General features: G+C 47.6%; 1 protein-coding gene across 1 annotated transcript; it reads right to left on the reverse strand.

The window, feature by feature from the left end:
• Positions 1 to 204: 204 nt before the first annotated feature.
• On the reverse strand, positions 205 to 18,133 carry LOC147726816 (uncharacterized). The gene is made up of 2 exons (XM_086963510.1): positions 17,377 to 18,133; positions 205 to 218 (listed from the first exon to the last, which is right to left on the reverse strand). Exons 1-2 carry the CDS (start codon positions 18,131 to 18,133, stop codon positions 205 to 207), a joined length of 771 nt encoding a protein of 256 aa, XP_086819636.1.
• Between the last annotated feature and the right edge of the window lie 379 nt (positions 18,134 to 18,512).

Raw genomic sequence — 18,512 nt, forward strand, 5'->3', positions numbered from 1 at the left:
CATCCTTTTCCATGTTACACATTGAGAGGTTGGAATCTTTACCGTTCTCTGTAGCTGAGGCCACTGCTGCAACGTGGCTTATCCACGGATTAATCACATTACCATTTGTCTTGTAGAAATGTACAAATTGTATGCGATATATTGCGATAGGGAGATATGAACCATTAGGTAGCTCGTTTCTCCATGAAGCATGGTCGCTTCCATTCACTTATCGGTGCCTGAAAGACAAGAAAGAAGTTTATCTTAAGGGGGAAGAATGCACAGAGACACCTGATCATTCATTGATATGCAGACACAACCAGTTGCACAGTTCTTGTAACCAGGACCGGCTGAATTTAGCCTGTGTTTTAAAAGGTACTCCGGTTCCCGCAATAGTTCCCACTTTCACTTTACTGGCGAACGGTAGTTATTTACTGTTGAATAATGAAGAATGTTGTGGGTTAATTAAAGGTATCGCTTATGTGGTAACAGTATAAGAACGTGTGGTCTGTTGCAAAAACGTTCTATATCCTCCTACACATGGGAATTCAGATGTTTCCATCTGGCCACGCATCCCAACCTTGAAAGCAGAGTTCAATGGTATGAGTAGAATAAGAGCCCTTTTGTCTAAAAAAGAGGTGGCCCTGAGTTCGGCCCGAGAAACTTTTGTCCGTCACATAGCTAACACGCGCACTGAGGTGCATGCGCTTTTAAAAATTGATTTGCCGTTACATTTTAGCGAGCTGGTTCGTCAAATCCTTAATGCCTCCTCCACTTCTGGCCTCTCTCATTTTTTTTAAATAGTTAGCAGTGGTCTTGTGACTTCCTTCGAGAAAATATTTGGAGTCATCCCGGCTTTCTTTCATTCTATATTTTCAAGCCTGTTTGGTGGCTTCCCAGTTTTGCTAGCATTAGCTGCAGGCGTTTTGGTGATATTTTGTTTTATTAAACATGGATGCCCGTCCTGCGTTAGTGGCCGCACAGCCCCTCCTGTCAGTGTTTCGCAACCGGATGCTTGATTACTATGGCACACTGCCGCTTGCGACTTTAGGCACAGCATTTGGATTATGAACGGAATTCCCGCTACACTGCAAGATACGTGACACAAAGTGTTGTTGGCTAAAAAATAGATCTAATAAATTATACATCTTGTGAACTACATGCAGTCCTAAAGTGGTTCTCTTTTGAGGATGCCCTTTGTTTAAACATAAAATAAATGTTATATTTTTTTGTGTAAGAAATAAAATGAAGCAGAACCCAAAGGTCATTAGCCCTGCAAGTAACACATTGTTTCCAATAAAAAATGAAAGAACCTACAAAGTCTGGGAGTATTCTTGTCTTTTTAGTTCTGTGTTTACAGAAACTTCCAAAAGGCTATAACTATCACAAGTATCTGTGTCCGAATCACTGAGTATTTGGTGAACTCAGACTACTCAAAAAATCACCGCAATTTGAGTTCAGGCCAAATAAATCTGCTCAGCACTATGAGTAAGAACTGTGGGCCTCATTTATGAGGCTATGTGTCACTTTTATGCCACCGGTGCGTCACTTTTTGTGACGCACCAGTGGCGTAAAAAATGCGCCTTATTGCGCCATATTTACAAAGTGACGCATCTAGGTAGATGCGTCACTTTGTAAACCACTGCACCACATTATACCTGCGCCAGGTATAATGTATGCAAGGGGGGCGTGTTGACGCAAGAAAGGTCGTAGAAGTGACGCAGTGAAATCTATGAGATTTCACTGCATCACTTCTAGGACGCCGTTGCGTCAAAATCTTGCGCGTGCCTCACAGCAGGCGTAAGACTGACGCAAGCCCTTTCACATGGGGCTTGCCCCATGTGAACGGACGCATTGCTGGAGTTGCGTCACTTTTGTGACACACTCCAGCAATGCATCACTTTTGCGCTTACAGATACATCAGAAATATTGACGTATCTGTAATTCCTTGCGCAATAATGCGTCATACTGTAAATATGATGCATCATTGGGGTCGCAAGGAGGGCGCAATGAAAAGTGACGCATCGCTGTTTTCTCGCAGCGATGCGTCACTTTTCATAAATGAGGCCCCGTGTCTTTCACCTTGAGAGTTATATGTACGATTCCTCCTGTGCTATACATTTTAACAGAGGATTCATATACATTTAGCTACCAAATAAACCAGGGTTCTTGCAAATTGTAATACATTGATCTGCCATGAAATAAAACGTGACCGCAACAGATAGTCAACATTAATGTGGCACATGATGATGACGATGGTATCACATACGTGCATGCCGTACCAGTCATAAGAATTACCAAGTGAATCTGCATTGGAAATGGCATAGAGACTGTGACTTGTGTTGCCCCTACACAGCTTTTCGAATCGGGTGCTTAGGCTTTAAAAAAAAATATTGCCTGATATCTCCACACACTGATTTTCCATCTAATGTAAAAAATACAATCAAAGTTATGTGTTCAATTGTTTTATTTCAGGGGAAGCAGTAGCAGTCAAATGTTTTCCTTATTGAACAATACTTGCTAGATTCTGGCAATTAACTAATTGCCTACATTCCCACGAGTATGTTATTGCTTGTGTTTTCAGGGTAATAGTAATGACCTGGATGGAGTTTTAGCGCCCGGAAAAACTGCAATGGTTGTAGTTGCCAGGAGAAGTATCATGGACCCCGCCACCCCCGGGAATTCGTTTTAGGGTTTGTGTGTTTTTGAGGTCATATTTTAGGAGCCCTGGGCCCTCCTCGCCCTTGCTAAAGGCCGGCCCTGTATGCATGAGTGGTGTTGGCTTATGCTGGCTCTCCCACTTCTGCTTTCACGGGAATCAAAGTACACAGATGTAGATGTTCTGGAACCTGTGATGGTATCCCACTGGATGCCCAGCAGTGCAGCCCGTTGTTTACACATCGTTGCCCATTGCTTGATACTAGTCCCGCCATGGCCTTACTGGGCAGAAACCCAGAACAATGGAAAGGTAACGGCTACATGTGTTGTCGCAACCACCCGATTGTGTTCTGAAAGAGGCATTAGTTCAACCACAGTGCATTTCGAGGCAGCTTTGGCGCTTGTTGCACTTGAGCTTCTGGTGGTTTCTGGTAAGTGGCTAACACAGGTCTGCCTCTTAAGGAATACTGATGGTGGTGCCTGTATAACCCAAACTCTGACCTTACGATGTGTTGTATCACTCTTCTCGTCTGCTTTGTACACCTCTGGCCAGCCAATGGAGAATGATAGTATTGGCTCTTGGTGTTGTTATAATACCTGGCTTGAGGGTCAGGCCTCACTGTTGGAGGTATTTCTTGCTTGGAGTTATTCTATTTGGGGCCTAAGCATATTTGCAGTGTTTGCCATTCAGGATACTCTGCTGCTCTGTTTGAGGGTCTTAATTACAGATAAAGGGGCATATCATCAAGGGACAGCGATAAATAACGCAAAGCGTGCTTATTGCTTTTTTATTTATCACTGTCTATCTCTGGAATTTATTGCCCTGATGGTACGTTATTAACTACGCGTTCTCAAGGGCGATAAAAATTCCATTGATAGCGGGGAAATGTCCGTTTTGCAGGGAACATCGCTGGTTTTCCAGTGATGTTCCCTGCAAAACGGCAATAACCTTGCTGATACAACCCTGTGGTTGTATCAGCATAAACCACCCCCAATGTAAGGGATAGGTAAGTCTGCAATTTAGCAGACATTAATTTTTGGCAAAAACAGCAGTTTTCTCCAAAAAACTAACGTCTGCTTAAATGCTGGGGCAGCCTTGGAAATATCACGATGTGCACATCAGCGATATTTACAAGGTTGTACTGCCCAGTGATGCCCTTTGCATCTCATTAGAGATGCAAAGGGAGGCGTTGGGTAAAAAGGTGCTAACATGCACTAATGCATGTTAGCACCCACTTGTAAATAGGGCAAAAAGATTTGGCTTTAAAAGGCAAAAAAGCGGAGACAATGTCTTTGATAATAAGCCCTTTAGTTGTTTACATACAGGAAAAATAAGGGGCATATCATCAAGGGATGACGATAAATAACGCAAAGCGCGCTCAGCGCTTTTTTATTTATCGCCATCTATCTCTGGAATTTATCGCTCTGGTTGCGCGTTAATTATAACGCGTTTCTCCAGGGCGATAACATTTCCAGCAATAGCGGGGAAATCGCCGTTTGCAGGGAACATCGCTGGTTTTCCAGTGGTGTTCCCTGCAAAACGGCAATAAGCTTACTGATACAATCCTGTTATCGTATCAGCATACTCCTCCTCCAATGTTAGGGATAGGTATGACTGCATTTTAGCCGACGTTCGTTTTTGGCAAAAATAGCGGTCTTCTCCAAAAACTAACGTCTGCTTAAATGCTGGTGCAGTTTTGTAAATATCTAAATATTTGCAAGGTTGTACTGCCCAGTGACGCCCACTTTCCATCTCATCAGAGATGCAAAGGGAGGGGCCGGGTAAAAGGGTGCTAACATGCGCTAATGCATGTTAGCACCCACTTGTAAATTGGGCAAAAACATTATTGCCCCTTTTTTGTCTTTTAAAGCCAAAAAAGCAGAGATAATGGCTTTGTTAATGTGCCCCTAAATCTCTTGAAGTGCATAGAAACATGCTTGCCTGCACCGAATGCTGTAGAGAAAAGCGGACATTTTCATATATTAACACTGTTAGATTTGGGGGTCTCTAGTTGGCACAGGTAGGTATTTTTGACAATAGGGACCATAGGGACCATTGCCTCTAGTCAGGGTAAGGGGGTGCACTACTAAAATAAACCCTGCTCACCCCTTTGGTAGCTTGGCATGAGCAGACAGGCTTATCTCAGAGGCAGTGTGTAAAGCACTTGTGAACACATACAGTAATCAAGTGACAACACCACAGATGGACACCACACAAGTTGTATTTTAAAAATAAGTATTTGTTATATAGATTTAACACAAGACCACAAATGACAAAAATCCACAATACTATACTTAAAATGGTAGGTTTAGCTTAGTTCTCTTTAGATCTTAAAATGCAACACTTTGAGTCAATGTACCTCAAGATGCGACACGCAGGGCTGCTTCTGTGGGTGGCACAACCAGTGCTGTAAGCCCACTAGCAGCATTTGATTTACAAGCCCTGGGCACGCGCTGTGCACTGCACTAGGGTCTGACAAGTAAACCAAATCAGCAGTGGTAAAGTTCCCAGAGTCGTAAAACTAACAAAAACAGGTCAGACAAAATAAAGGAGGAAGGCAAAAAGTCCAGGGATGACCTTGCAAAAAGGGCCAAGGCAAACACACACTGTATCCGCTGCTCTACTTTTATTTTTGCCTAGGCTCCCCTGTATCTTTTGCAGCAATTGTGAGAGAGGTCACGTATTGCAAAAATATATTTGTTCCTAGTGAAAGGGCACGTGGCCTAATGCACTGTTGAGTGTGAGTTGTTTTGAAAATTTTAAATTAGGATGTGCAGTCCGCGACAATGGTTCTTGTTGCCTTTCACAACTGCGTGAGGTACAATGAAACATTTGTCCATGGAGGTGGGCTTTTGTGCTTGCTAAATACATAATTTTGTTGTGGTGAATCGTATGCACACGCGTGTATAGACGGTTTGCCTGGATGTGTCTGGTTTAGGGGGTGTGGACATTGTTGTAGCAGATGTATTTATCTCTGGCCATGGTGTTAATAAGCACATGCTTTTTTTCAGCAGTTTGTGGCGCACGTCCGTACCCTCAGAGCAGGATTTAATGTTTGTCCATATGTGTATTTTTGTGGCAGATACACCTTTTTCACTACCAAGGCTGGTGCATCCTTTGTAGTGTGAGCTGTAGGTACGTTTTTGTTTTTCTTAAGTTGGATTTATGTTGCTCCACTTTTTGCTTTTGGACAGTGGATATCCCATACCTGCATGTTTTGTTCTTGCCGGCGGGTAAAATGCACCTTGGCATCTGCACCACACCCGGCTAGGCCGCTTATTAAGACCCACCGTCTTAATTTGTTTATTTATATTTACACATGTACGTTAAAATCATTAACTCACCATAGCCACAAGGAAACTGGTGTGAACATAGTGGCGATAATTTTAACGCAGTTCTTGATAATATGCCCCTTTGTGTCTTGTACTTCACTTGCTTGCCTGTGGAAGTTTGTGCGCAGTTTGCAGGTGCAATGTGCAGAGGTTCTTGGGCTGACTTCCTGCATTTTAATGTGTTGTTGCTAGGGTGTTCTGCATGTATTTTTCATATGTTTTTACACTGTGATCCTGCCTAAAATGTCCATGTTGAAAAACAGGAGAACTGAGGCAGCTACCTTTTCTGATAAAGGAAAGGTAAATTTCAACACTTTAACATTTCAAATGTCTTCCAGGGTGCGCTCCAGGCATAGCCTTTGTCTAGTGATGCCCCTCATAGCAGAGCTGTCTTTAGCCTGGAGCACCCACAACAAAGGCACAAAGAGGTGTGAGGGTTCTCCACTAAAAGTGTGATCAAGGTAAACAAATGCTTGGCCTCATCTAAAGGGTGAAATGAAATGAAATGAAATGAGATGAAATGAAATAAAATGAAAAAGGATTTTATTAAGCGCTACAGCTGGCCTGAGGCGTCCAGGCGCTGAGACTAAAAACAGTGTCATCAAGAGGAAGAGAACAAGAGAACAAGGATCTACCTAATCAAAAAGAAAGGTCTTGAGCTGTTTGCGAAAGCTCAACAGATTGGGATTAGTTCTCAGATACAAGGGGAGAGTATTCCATAATTTGGAGGCATTATAAGAAAAAGATCGACCTCCTGCTCTCACTCTCTGGATTCTGGGAACCTTGGCCAGGGACGCATATGATGGACGGAGAGTTTTGTTGGGTAGATAGATTTAAATCAAGGAATGGCTAATTTCTGGACCCGATTTCCAAAAGGCCTGGTGAGCGAAACACATAAATTTGAACTTATCTCTCTCCCTAATGGGGAGCTAATGCAGAGCTCTTAACCCAGGCTTTATTGGGGTTCTACGTGAAATTCCGAGCAAAGCTCGAGCTGCACAGTTTTGAGTTCGTTGAAGTTTTTTTGCAAGCTGTACTCTGGCACCCCAAGGTATAAGGCATTATTGAAATCAAGGCGAGATTGAATAAGACGCTGTATACCTATCTGCCTGGCCTCAAAAGGAAGGAGTGGAAGAATCTTTTTTATCATCCTAAGGAGGCCAAAGCAGGTTGCCGCCACCTTGGTAGCCTGTGTATTGAAGGTCAATGATTTGTCTAACCATACCCCCAGACTTTTGATGTTATCTCTGGGAGTGGGAGCTGTACCCATGCTCAAAGGCCATAGCAGCTCCAGGGTGGAGGGGGCTGCTGGGCCCAGGAGCATAAGCTCTGTTTTATCGTCATTGAGCTTCATACAGGACTTCATCATCCAGCTATTGACCTGTTCCAAGCATGTTGTTAAATTGGGCAATGGTTGGAGGTTACTCTTCTGCACAAGGGAGACCACTAGCTGGGTGTCGTCCGCATAGGAAATGATGCGGACGAACAATCCCAGCCAGCGGCCTCATGTATGCATTGAAGAGCGTAGGACTCAGTGAAGAGCCCTGTGGCACTCCGCAGCCCAGAGGCCTGCTTGGCGAGACAGATATACCATTAAAGAACTGGAAAGTTCGATCAGTTAAAAAAGACTTGAGCCAGACCAGGGCTTCTCCCGATATACCCAGGTCAGCGAGACGGTTTATGAGGATTTTATGGTTTACCGTATCAGGCGGCACTCAGATCGAGGAGGACCAGATCGAGGAGGATCACTGCCACCGATCCTCCCCGATCCAGGATCCGCCTCGCCTCCTCTGTCACAGCCAGCAAGGCAGTCTCCGTCCCATGTTTGGGTCGGAAACCCATCTGGGAAACATCAAGCAGATGGTTATCCTCGAGGAACAGAGTTAGAACGATGTTAATGTGTTTCTCGAGGATCTTGGTTACCCAGGGAAGCAGGTAAATCAGGCGGTAGTTGCTAGGATTGCCCGGGTCAAGAGCTGGTTTCTTCAGCAATGCCCGTACCGTGGCATGCTTCCATGCCGGAGGTACCGTCCCACTCAAGATGGAAGAGTTCAACAACTCCATAAGTGTGGGAAGGATGGCTTTGCTGGCCAAAACCAACGTGCCTGGGGAGCGGGGTCACACGGGGAGCCAGATTTTATTTAATGTGCTAAAATCTCAAAGTGTTTCCAGATTCAGCAGAGGGAAGTGATCAAGCTTGTTTTGAAGGGGAACTTCTATGTTTGAGGCCAAATCAGGATTTTGGGTGGATAATTCCACAACTGGGTCCGAAAAGGAGAGATAGATTGTATTGACTTTATGGAAGAAAAAGTCAACCAGCTCATTACAACGAGAACGTGAATTGTAATTGCCAGCCGAATGAGCTGGAGGCCTTATCAGAGTTTTTACTATCTGATATATCTCTTTAGGCTGATTGTATGGCTTTTATAGCGGATTTATAGGTCTTAATGGCTTCCCTATAGGTAGCTTTGTCCGTGAAATCATAAGTCAAGCGCCATTTTCTCTCTAGTCTCTTCCAGAGACGCTTTTTGTCCCTGAGCTCTACCGTGTACCGAGGTGCAGTTTTTTGCTGTCTTTTCGAGCCAGAGATACAAAGAGGGAGTATGGAGTCCAAAGAGGTGGTGATCCAATTATTGGATAGGTTATTGTTGACAAAAGGGTCTCAGGAGGGTGAAGGTCTAGTAGTAATGAGGGTATTGGTCCAATTATCTACATTAAAGGGCTAATTAGGATGGCGGACGGAAGTGCGTCCGCAGCCCTGGAGTATGCGGAACAAGCCTTTTTTGTGTCCGCCTGCCGTGGACACTCCGTCCGCCATATCAGGATAGGAAAGAGTGTCAAAATTCTGTCCGCGACGGAAGAACACGCACCGCCGCCCAACTACACCCGACCCCGCGGCGGACGTAACCAATCCAGAGACTCCGCCGTACGGACTAACGTCTACAACCGTCCTCCAAATCAAGATGGCGGAAAATACACATAAAAGCGCTGCGGAAAAAAGACTTTCCTGAACACTGCGGATGCCCCACTGTGAAGATACCATACATAGCTGAGATACCCACCACGAGCTGCTCGCCGACATGGACCCAGCACTACACGCTTAGTGATAGTCTTCACAATCCACCACGTCCTAGTCTTGGCCCACTATCGAGGACGACGCAGGTACGCTACAAACCATTTGCTGTCTGGAGGGGGTACCTGCAAGGGTCGTGACGTTGGGAGAGGGAGTGTCATGTATCTGAACCCACTGATTTGAAGCAAATACAAATACACACCTGTATCACACACGCAGGAATGCCTATGACAAACCACGACACATGATTGACTCGCTTTATTACACATAATCGGGGTATAATCACAGTGTATGCTTGAGCATGGGCATTGTGGCCACCACAGCTGGTACATCAGAGGCAGCACATGAGGTCAGACAGCAGTATCACAACAGCAACAGGGCATTGTGGCCAACAGAGCAGGTACATCAGAGGCAGCACATGAGAGGGGCTAAGTGCATCAACAGTCCATAGCACTGAACAGGTACATCAGAGGCAGCACATGAGAGGGCAGACTGCAGTATCACAACAGCAACAGGGCATTGTGGGCATCAGAGCAGGTACATCAGAGGCAGCACATGAGGGGGGCTAAGTGCATCAACAGTCCATAGCACTGAACAGGTACATCAGAGGCAGCACATGAGAGGGCAGAATGCAGTATCACAACAGCAACAGGGCATAGTCGACACCAGAGCAGGTACATCATTTGTTTTTACACTGTGATCCTGCCTAAAATGTCCATGTTGAAAAACAGGAGAACTGAGGCAGCTACCTTTTCTGATAAAGGAAAGGTAAATTTCAACACTTTAACATTTCAAATGTCTTCCAGGGTGCGCTCCAGGCATAGCCTTTGTCTAGTGATGCCCCTCATAGCAGAGCTGTCTTTAGCCTGGAGCACCCACAACAAAGGCACAAAGAGGTGTGAGGGTTCTCCACTAAAAGTGTGATCAAGGTAAACAAATGCTTGGCCTCATCTAAAGGGTGAAATGAAATGAAATGAAATGAGATGAAATGAAATAAAATGAAAAAGGATTTTATTAAGCGCTACAGCTGGCCTGAGGCGTCCAGGCGCTGAGACTAAAAACAGTGTCATCAAGAGGAAGAGAACAAGAGAACAAGGATCTACCTAATCAAAAAGAAAGGTCTTGAGCTGTTTGCGAAAGCTCAACAGATTGGGATTAGTTCTCAGATACAAGGGGAGAGTATTCCATAATTTGGAGGCATTATAAGAAAAAGATCGACCTCCTGCTCTCACTCTCTGGATTCTGGGAACCTTGGCCAGGGACGCAGATGATGGACGGAGAGTTTTGTTGGGTAGATAGATTTAAATCAAGGAATGGCTAATTTCTGGACCCGATTTCCAAAAGGCCTGGTGAGCGAAACACATAGATTTGAACTTAACTCTCTCCCTAATGGGGAGCTAATGCAGAGCTCTTAACCCAGGCTTTATTGGGGTTCTACGTGAAATTCCGAGCAAAGCTCGAGCTGCACAGTTTTGAGTTCGTTGAAGTTTTTTTGCAAGCTGCACTCTGGCACCCCAAGGTATAAGGCATTATTGAAATCAAGGCGAGATTGAATAAGGCGCTGTATACCTATCTGCCTGGCCTCAAAAGGAAGGAGTTGAAGAATCTTTTTTATCATCCTAAGGAGGCCAAAGCAGGTTGCCGCCACCTTGGTAGCCTTTGTATTGAAGGTCAATGATTTGTCTAACCATACCCCCAGACTTTTGATGTTATCTCTGGGAGTGGGAGCTGTACCCATGCTCAAAGGCCATAGCAGCTCCAGGGTGGAGGGGGCTGCTGGGCCCAGGAGCATAAGCTCTGTTTTATCGTCATTGAGCTTCATACAGCACTTCATCATCCAGCTATTGACCTGTTCCAAGCACGTTGTTAAATTGGGCAATGGTTGGAGGCCACTCTTCTGCACAAGGGAGACCACTAGCTGGGTGTTGTCCGCATAGGAAATGATGCGGACGAACAATCCCAGCCAGCGGCCTCATGTATGCATTGAAGAGCGTAGGACTCAGTGAAGAGCCCTGTGGCACTCCGCAGCCCAGAGGCCTGCTTGACGAGACAGATATACCATTAAAGAACTGGAAAGTTCGATCAGTTAGAAAAGACTTGAGCCAGACCAGGGCTTTTCCCAATATACCCAGGTCGGCGAGACGGTTTATGAGGATTTTATGGTTTACCGTATCAGGCGGCACTCAGATCGAGGAGGACCAGATCGAGGAGGATCACTGCCACCGATCCTCCCCGATCCAGGATCCGCCTCGCCTCCTCTGTCACAGCCAGCAAGGCAGTCTCCGTCCCATGTTTGGGTCGGAAACCCATCTGGGAAACATCAAGCAGATGGTTATCCTCAAGGAACAGAGTTAGAACGATGTTAATGTGTTTCTCGAGGATCTTGGTTACCCAGGGAAGCAGGTAAATCAGGCGGTAGTTGCTAGGATTGCCCGGGTCAAGAGCTGGTTTCTTCAGCAATGCCCGTACCGTGGCATGCTTCCATGCCGGAGGTACCGTCCCACTCAAGATGGAAGAGTTCAACAACTCCATAAGTGTGGGAAGGATGGCTTTGCTGGCCAAAACCAACGTGCCTGGGGAGCGGGGTCACACGGGGAGCCAGATTTTATTTAATGTGCTAAAATCTCAAGTGTTTCCAGATTCAGCAGAGGGAAGTGATCAAGCTTGTTTTGAAGGGGAACTTCTATGTTTGAGGCCAAATCAGGATTTTGGGCGGATAATTCCACAACTGGGTCCGAAAAGGAGAGATAGATTGTATTGACTTTATGGAAGAAAAAGTCAACCAGCTCATTACAATGAGAACGTGAATTGTAATTGCCAGCCGAATGAGCTGGAGGCCTTATCAGAGTTTTTACTATCTGATATATCTCTTTAGGCTGATTGTATGGCTTTTATAGCGGATTTATAGGTCTTAATGGCTTCCCTATAGGTAGCTTTGTCCGTGAAATCATAAGTCAAGCGCCATTTTCTCTCTAGTCTCTTCCAGAGACGCTTTTTGTCCCTGAGCTCTACCGTGTACCGAGGTGCAGTTTTTTGCTGTCTTTTCGAGCCAGAGATACAAAGAGGGAGTATGGAGTCCAAAGAGGTGGTGATCCAATTATTGGATAGGTTATTGTTGACAAAAGGGTCTCAGGAGGGTGAAGGTCTAGTAGTAATGAGGGTATTGGTCCAATTATCTACATTAAAGGGCTAATTAAGATGGCGGACGGAAGTGCGTCCGCAGCCCTGGAGTATGCAGAACAAGCCTTTTTTGTGTCCGCCTGCCTTGGACACTCCGTCCGCCATATCAGGATAGGAAAGAGTGTCAAAATTCTGTCCGCGACGGAAGAACACGCACCGCCGCCCAACTACACCCGACCCCGCGGCGGACGTAACCAATCCAGAGACTCCGCCGTACGGACTAACGTCTACGACCGTCCTCCAAATCAAGATGGCAGAAAATACACATAAAAGCGCTGCGGAAAAAAGACCTTCCTGAACACTGCGGATGCCCCACTGTGAAGATACCATACATAGCTGAGATACCCACCACGAGCTGCTCGCCGACATGGACCCAGCACTACACGCTTAGTGATAGTCTTCGCAATCCACCACGTCCTAGTCTTGGCCCACTATCGAGGACGACGCAGGTACGCTACAAACCATTCGCTGTCTGGAGGGGAGTACCTGCAAGGGTCGTGACGTTGGGAGAGGGAGTGTCATGTATCTGAACCCACTGATTTGAAGCAAATACAAATACACACCTGTATCACACTCGCAGGAATGCCTATGACAAACCACGACACATGATTGACTCGCTTTATTACACATAATCGGGGTATAATCACAGTGTATGCTTGAGCATGGGCATTGTGGCCACCACAGCTGGTACATCAGAGGCAGCACATGAGGTCAGACAGCAGTATCACAACAGCAACAGGGCATTGTGGCCAACAGAGCAGGTACATCAGAGGCAGCACATGAGAGGGGCTAAGTGCATTAACAGTCCATAGCACTGAACAGGTACATCAGAGGCAGCACATGAGAGGGCAGACTGCAGTATCACAACAGCAACAGGGCATAGTCGACACCAGAGCAGGTACATCAGAGGCAGCACATGAGGTCAGACTGCAGTATCACAACAGCAACAGGACATTGTGGGCATCAGAGCAGGTACATCGGAGGCAGCACATGAGAGGGGCTAAGTGCATCAACAGTCCATAGCACTGAAAAGGTACATCAGAGGCAGCACATGAGAGGGGTAAGTGCATCAACAGTCCATAGCACTGAGCAGGTACATCAGAGGCAGTACATGAGAGGGCAGACTGCAGTATCACAACAGCAACAGGGCATTGTGGGCATCAGAGCAGGTACATCAGAGGCAGCACATGAGAGGGGCTAAGTGCATCAACAGTCCATAGCACTGAACAGGTACATCAGAGGCAGCACATGAGAGGGCAGACTGCAGTATCACAACAGCAACAGGGCATTGTGGGCATCAGAGCAGGTACATCAGAGGTAGCACATGAGGGGGGCTAAGTGCATCAACAGTCCATAGCACTGAACAGGTACATCAGAGGCAGCACATGAGAGGGCAGACTGCAGTATCACAACAGCAACAGGGCATAGTCGACACCAGAGCAGGTACATCAGAGGCAGCACATGAGAGGGCCTAAGTGCATCAACAGTCCATAGCACTGAACAGGCACATCAGAGGCAGTACATGAGAGGGGCTACGTGCATCAACAGTCCATAGCATTGAACAGGTACATCAGAGGCACTACATGAGAGGGGCTAAGTGCATCAACAGTCCATAGCACTGAACAGGTACATCAGAGGCAGTACATGAGAGGGGCTAAGTGCATCAACAGTCCATAGCACTGAACAGGTACATCAAAGGCAGTACATGAGAGGGGCTAAGTGCATCAACAGTCCATAGCACTGAACAGGTACATCAGAGGCAGCACATGAGAGGGGCTAAGTGCATCAACAGTCCATAGCACTGAACAGGTACATCAGAGGCAGCACATGAGAGGGGCTAAGTGCATCAACAGTCCATAGCACTGAACAGGTACATCAGAGGCAGCACATGAGAGGGGCTAAGTGCATCAACAGTCCATAGCACTGAACAGGTACATCAGAGGCAGTACACGAGAGGGGCTAAGTGCATCACCAGTCCATAGCACTGAACAGGTACATCAGAGGCAGCACATGAGAGGGGCTAAGTGCATCAACAGTCGATAGCACTGAACATGTACATCAGAGGCAGTACATGAGAGGGGCTAAGTGCATCAACAGTCCATAGCACTGAACAGGTACATCAGAGGCAGCACATGAGAGGGGGTAAGTGCATCAACAGTCCATAGCACTGAACAGGTACATCAGAGGCAGTACATGAGAGGGGCTAAGTGCATCAACAGTCCATAGCACTGAACAGGTAAGTCAGAGGCAGTACATGAGAGGGGCTAAGTGCATCAACAGTGTATAGCACTGAACAGGTACATCAGAGGCAGTACATGAGAGGGGCTAAGTGCATCAACAGTCCATAGCACTGAACAGGTACATCAGAGGCAGTACATGAGAGGGGCTAAGTGCATCAACAGTCCATAGCGCTGAACAGGTACATCAGAGGCAGTATATGAGAGGGGCTAAGTGCATCAACAGTGAGAGGGCAGACTGCAGTATCACAAATGCAACAGGGCGTAGTCGACACCAGAGCAGGTACATCAGAGGCAGCACATGAGAGGGGCTAAGTGCATCAACAGTCCATAGCACTGAACAGGTAAATCAGAGGCAGCACATGAGAGGGGCTAAGTGCATCAACAGTCCATAGCACTGAACAGGTACATCAGAGGCAGTACATGAGAGGGGCTATGTGCATCAACAGTCCATAGCACTGAACAGGTACATCAGAGGCAGTACATGAGAGGGGCTAAGTGCATCAACAGTCCATAGCACTGAACAGGTACATCAGAGGCAGTACATGAGAGGGGCTAAGTGCATCAACAGTCCATAGCACTGAACAGGTACATCAGAGGCAGTACATGAGAGGGGCTAAGTGCATCAACAGTCCATAGCACTGAACAGGTACATCAGAGGCAGCACATGAGGTCAGACAGCAGTATCACAACAGCAACAGGGCATTGTGGGCATCAGAGCAGGTACATCAGAGGCAGCACATGAGAGGGGCTAAGTGCATCAACAGTCCATAGCACTGAACAGGTACATCAGAGGCAGCACATGAGAGGGGCTAAGTGCATCAACAGTCCATATCACTGAACAGGTACATCAGAGGCAGTACATGAGAGGGGCTTTGTGCATCAACAGTCCAAAACACTGACCAGGTACATCAGAGGCAGTACATGAGAGGCAGACTGCAGTATCACAACAGCAACAGGGCATAGTCGACACCAGAGCAGGTACATCAGAGTCAGTACATGAGAGGGGCTAAGTGCATCAACAGTCCATAGCACTGAACAGGTACATCAGAGGCAGCACATGAGAGGGGCTAAGTGCATCAATAGTCCATAGCACTGAACTGGTACATCGGAGGCAGTACATGAGAGGGGCTAAGTGCATCAACAGTCCATAGCACTGAACATGTACATCAGATGCAGTACATGAGAGGGGCTAAGTGCATCAACAGTCCATAGCACTGAACAGGTACATCAGAGGCAGTACATGAGAGGGGCTAAGTGCATCAACATTCCATAGCACTGAACAGGTATATCAGAGGTAGTACATGAGAGGGCAGACTGCAGTATCACAACAGCAACAAGGCATAGTCGACACCAGAGCAGGTACATCAGAGGCAGCACAAGTACGTGTTCCAAGCAACCCGTCCCAAGGACCACAACAGTGCAAGTCTGTTTACAATGGACAATGTACACACCATGTGCAATGACATGTGAATGAAGTGAACAGCACCTCACATCACACTATCAGGTGGATTGCGTGAACTACCTGCCTCGGACAGACTGCCAGCACCAGAAACTGGAGTGTGAGACACAGCCACAGCTCGAGTGACTGACACATGGGCCACAGACCCAGACACACTGCCAGCACCACAAACAGGAGTGTGAGACACAGCCACAGCTCGAGTGACTGACACATGGGCCACAGACCCAGACACACTGCCAGAACCAGAAACAGGAGTGTGAGACGCAGCCACAGATGTAGTGACTGACACGTGAGCCACAGACCCAGACGCACTGCCGGCACCTGATACAGGACTGTGAGACACAGCCACAGCTCGAGTGACTGACACATGCGCCACAGACCCAGACACTCTGCCAGCACCTGATACAGGAGTGTGAGACACAGCCACAGCTCGAGTGACTGACACATGGGCCATAGACCCAGACACACTGCCAGCACCAGAAACAGGAGAGGGCACAACTGAGACAGTGCTACAACATGATGCATGACAGCAAACAACAGACACAGTGCCACTATCTGACACATGCGAGTCAACTGCACCTGCGCCACTGGGACCACTGAAATGATGAGCCACAGGGCTGTATAGGCCAGGAGGCAGGGTGGCTCTGGGAGCTGGGGATAGTTGCACTTGAGCGACATCGGGTGGGCATGTGTCAATGGTGTGTGTCTACGTCTCTTAGGGATATGTGAGTGCACCCTGGACAGGACAGGACTGGCAAGTGGTTCGGACTGAAATGAAATATCACCCACCATAGGTGGAGCATCTGCTGCTGGGGGTCTGGTCTCTGGGGATGTGCTGGAGCCTGCTTGTCGTTTGCTGTGTGGCGGCCTTCTGGCCTCTGCAACATGTGTCATGGAGGATGCTACAACAGGGTCCACCTTCCTCTTCTCCTGACGGGCCCTGATGGGAGTGGACGTAAGGGGTGACTCCACCGCGGAGACATCTGTATTCCGTTCCGTCAACAACATCAGCCTCAGTGCAGCCAGGGGTGATGTCTGCCTGTCCTTGATAGCGCCAGTGTCAATGGGAGAAGGCTTGTCTCTTGGATGTTCCTTTTCCATAGGAGGAATGTTGTCTCTGGACTTTCCCTGTTCCTTGGATGGTGCCCTGTTCCTGGCAGCAGACTTGTCGTCTGTGGTGTACCTGTCTTCAGAACATACCTTCTCCTTGTGTGTGTGCCTGCCCTTGGGAGTGTCCCTGCTCTTTTGAGGTGCCTTGGTCTTTTGACTGTCCTTGTCCCTGCCCTTGGGAGTGGCTCCTTCCTTAGTAGTGTCCCTGCCCTTGGGAGTGGCTCCTTCCTTAGTAGTGTCCCTGCCCTTGGGAGTGGCTCCTTCCTTAGTAGTGCCCCTTTCCTTGGGAGTGGCTCCTTCCTTAGTAGTGTCCCTGCTCTTTTGAGGTGCCTTTGTCTTTTGACTGTCCTTGTCCCTGCCCTTGGGAGTAGCTCCTTCCTTAGTAGTGTCCCTGTCCTTGTGAGTGTCCCTGCTCTTTTGAGGTGCCTTTGTCTTTTGACTGTCCTTGTCCCTGCCCTTGGGAGTGGCTCCTTCCTTAGTAGTGTCCCTGTCCTTGTGAGTGTCCCTACTCTTTTGAGGTACCTTTGTCTTTTGACTGTCCTTGTCCCTGCCCTTAGGAGTGGCTCCTTCCTTAGTTGTGTCCTTGTCCTTGTGAATGTCCCTGCTCTCTTGAGGTGCCTTTGTCTTCTGACTGTCCTTGTCCAAGGGAGTGTCCATGGACCTTGGAGTATCCCTTGCCTTGGGAGTACCTTTAGTGTGGGATGCCTGTGTAGCATGTGAAGGCATTTCCCCCAACACCACTTGTGGATCCTGTGTGTGAACTCCAGTGTATCTGACGTTGTCTTTGTGAACAGATTTTGCTGACCTAGGGGATGGTGTCTGTGCCCTCCGTGCCCTGACGTGCTGTCTGACGCTGCTTCTAGTGCAATAACCTGTATTTGAGTCCTGGTCAGAATATGCACTCCCCCCTGAGACATCCAGTGGTGTAGATGGGGAAACAGAAGTAGCACCCAGTCCATGCGACTGTACAATGGCAGACGACACACTGCTTGCCAATGACTGAACTGTCCTGTGTAGACCAGGAAGATCGCTATGCATCCCTTCCATGAATGCCACCACCTGCCCCAACTTCCTATCGTGGTCTTGGAATGCATTTATCATATTGGTCTGCCCCACACACAGCTGTTGCAGCAGATCAACAGCCTCAGCACAAAGTGCATTTTGGGTCACCGAGGCTGTGGCAGCCTGTACTGAACACCACTCTGCTCCCCCTACTCCTGCATGCACGAACAGTACATGGTGCAGTTGGCGGCAGTGTGGGCCCTGTGTGCTGTGTCCCGACCGAAGGCGTTGATTGCCCACTCCCAGTCTGTGACGACAGTGCTGACTCACCAACACTGTCGAAAGATGAGGACAATGGTCTCTCCACATGCGAGTCCTCAGGGACGGACCTGCCCCCTCTCGGGCGCTGCCCTCTTCTGTGTCAGTCTGCGTGTGCGCGAAGTCTGATCCGGATGCATTGCCTCCACTCATCTCCGCC

The sequence above is a fragment of the Lissotriton vulgaris genome, chromosome 3_1, assembly GCF_964263255.1.
Source record: "Lissotriton vulgaris chromosome 3_1, aLisVul1.2, whole genome shotgun sequence".
Classification (NCBI taxonomy): domain Eukaryota; kingdom Metazoa; phylum Chordata; class Amphibia; order Caudata; family Salamandridae; genus Lissotriton; species Lissotriton vulgaris.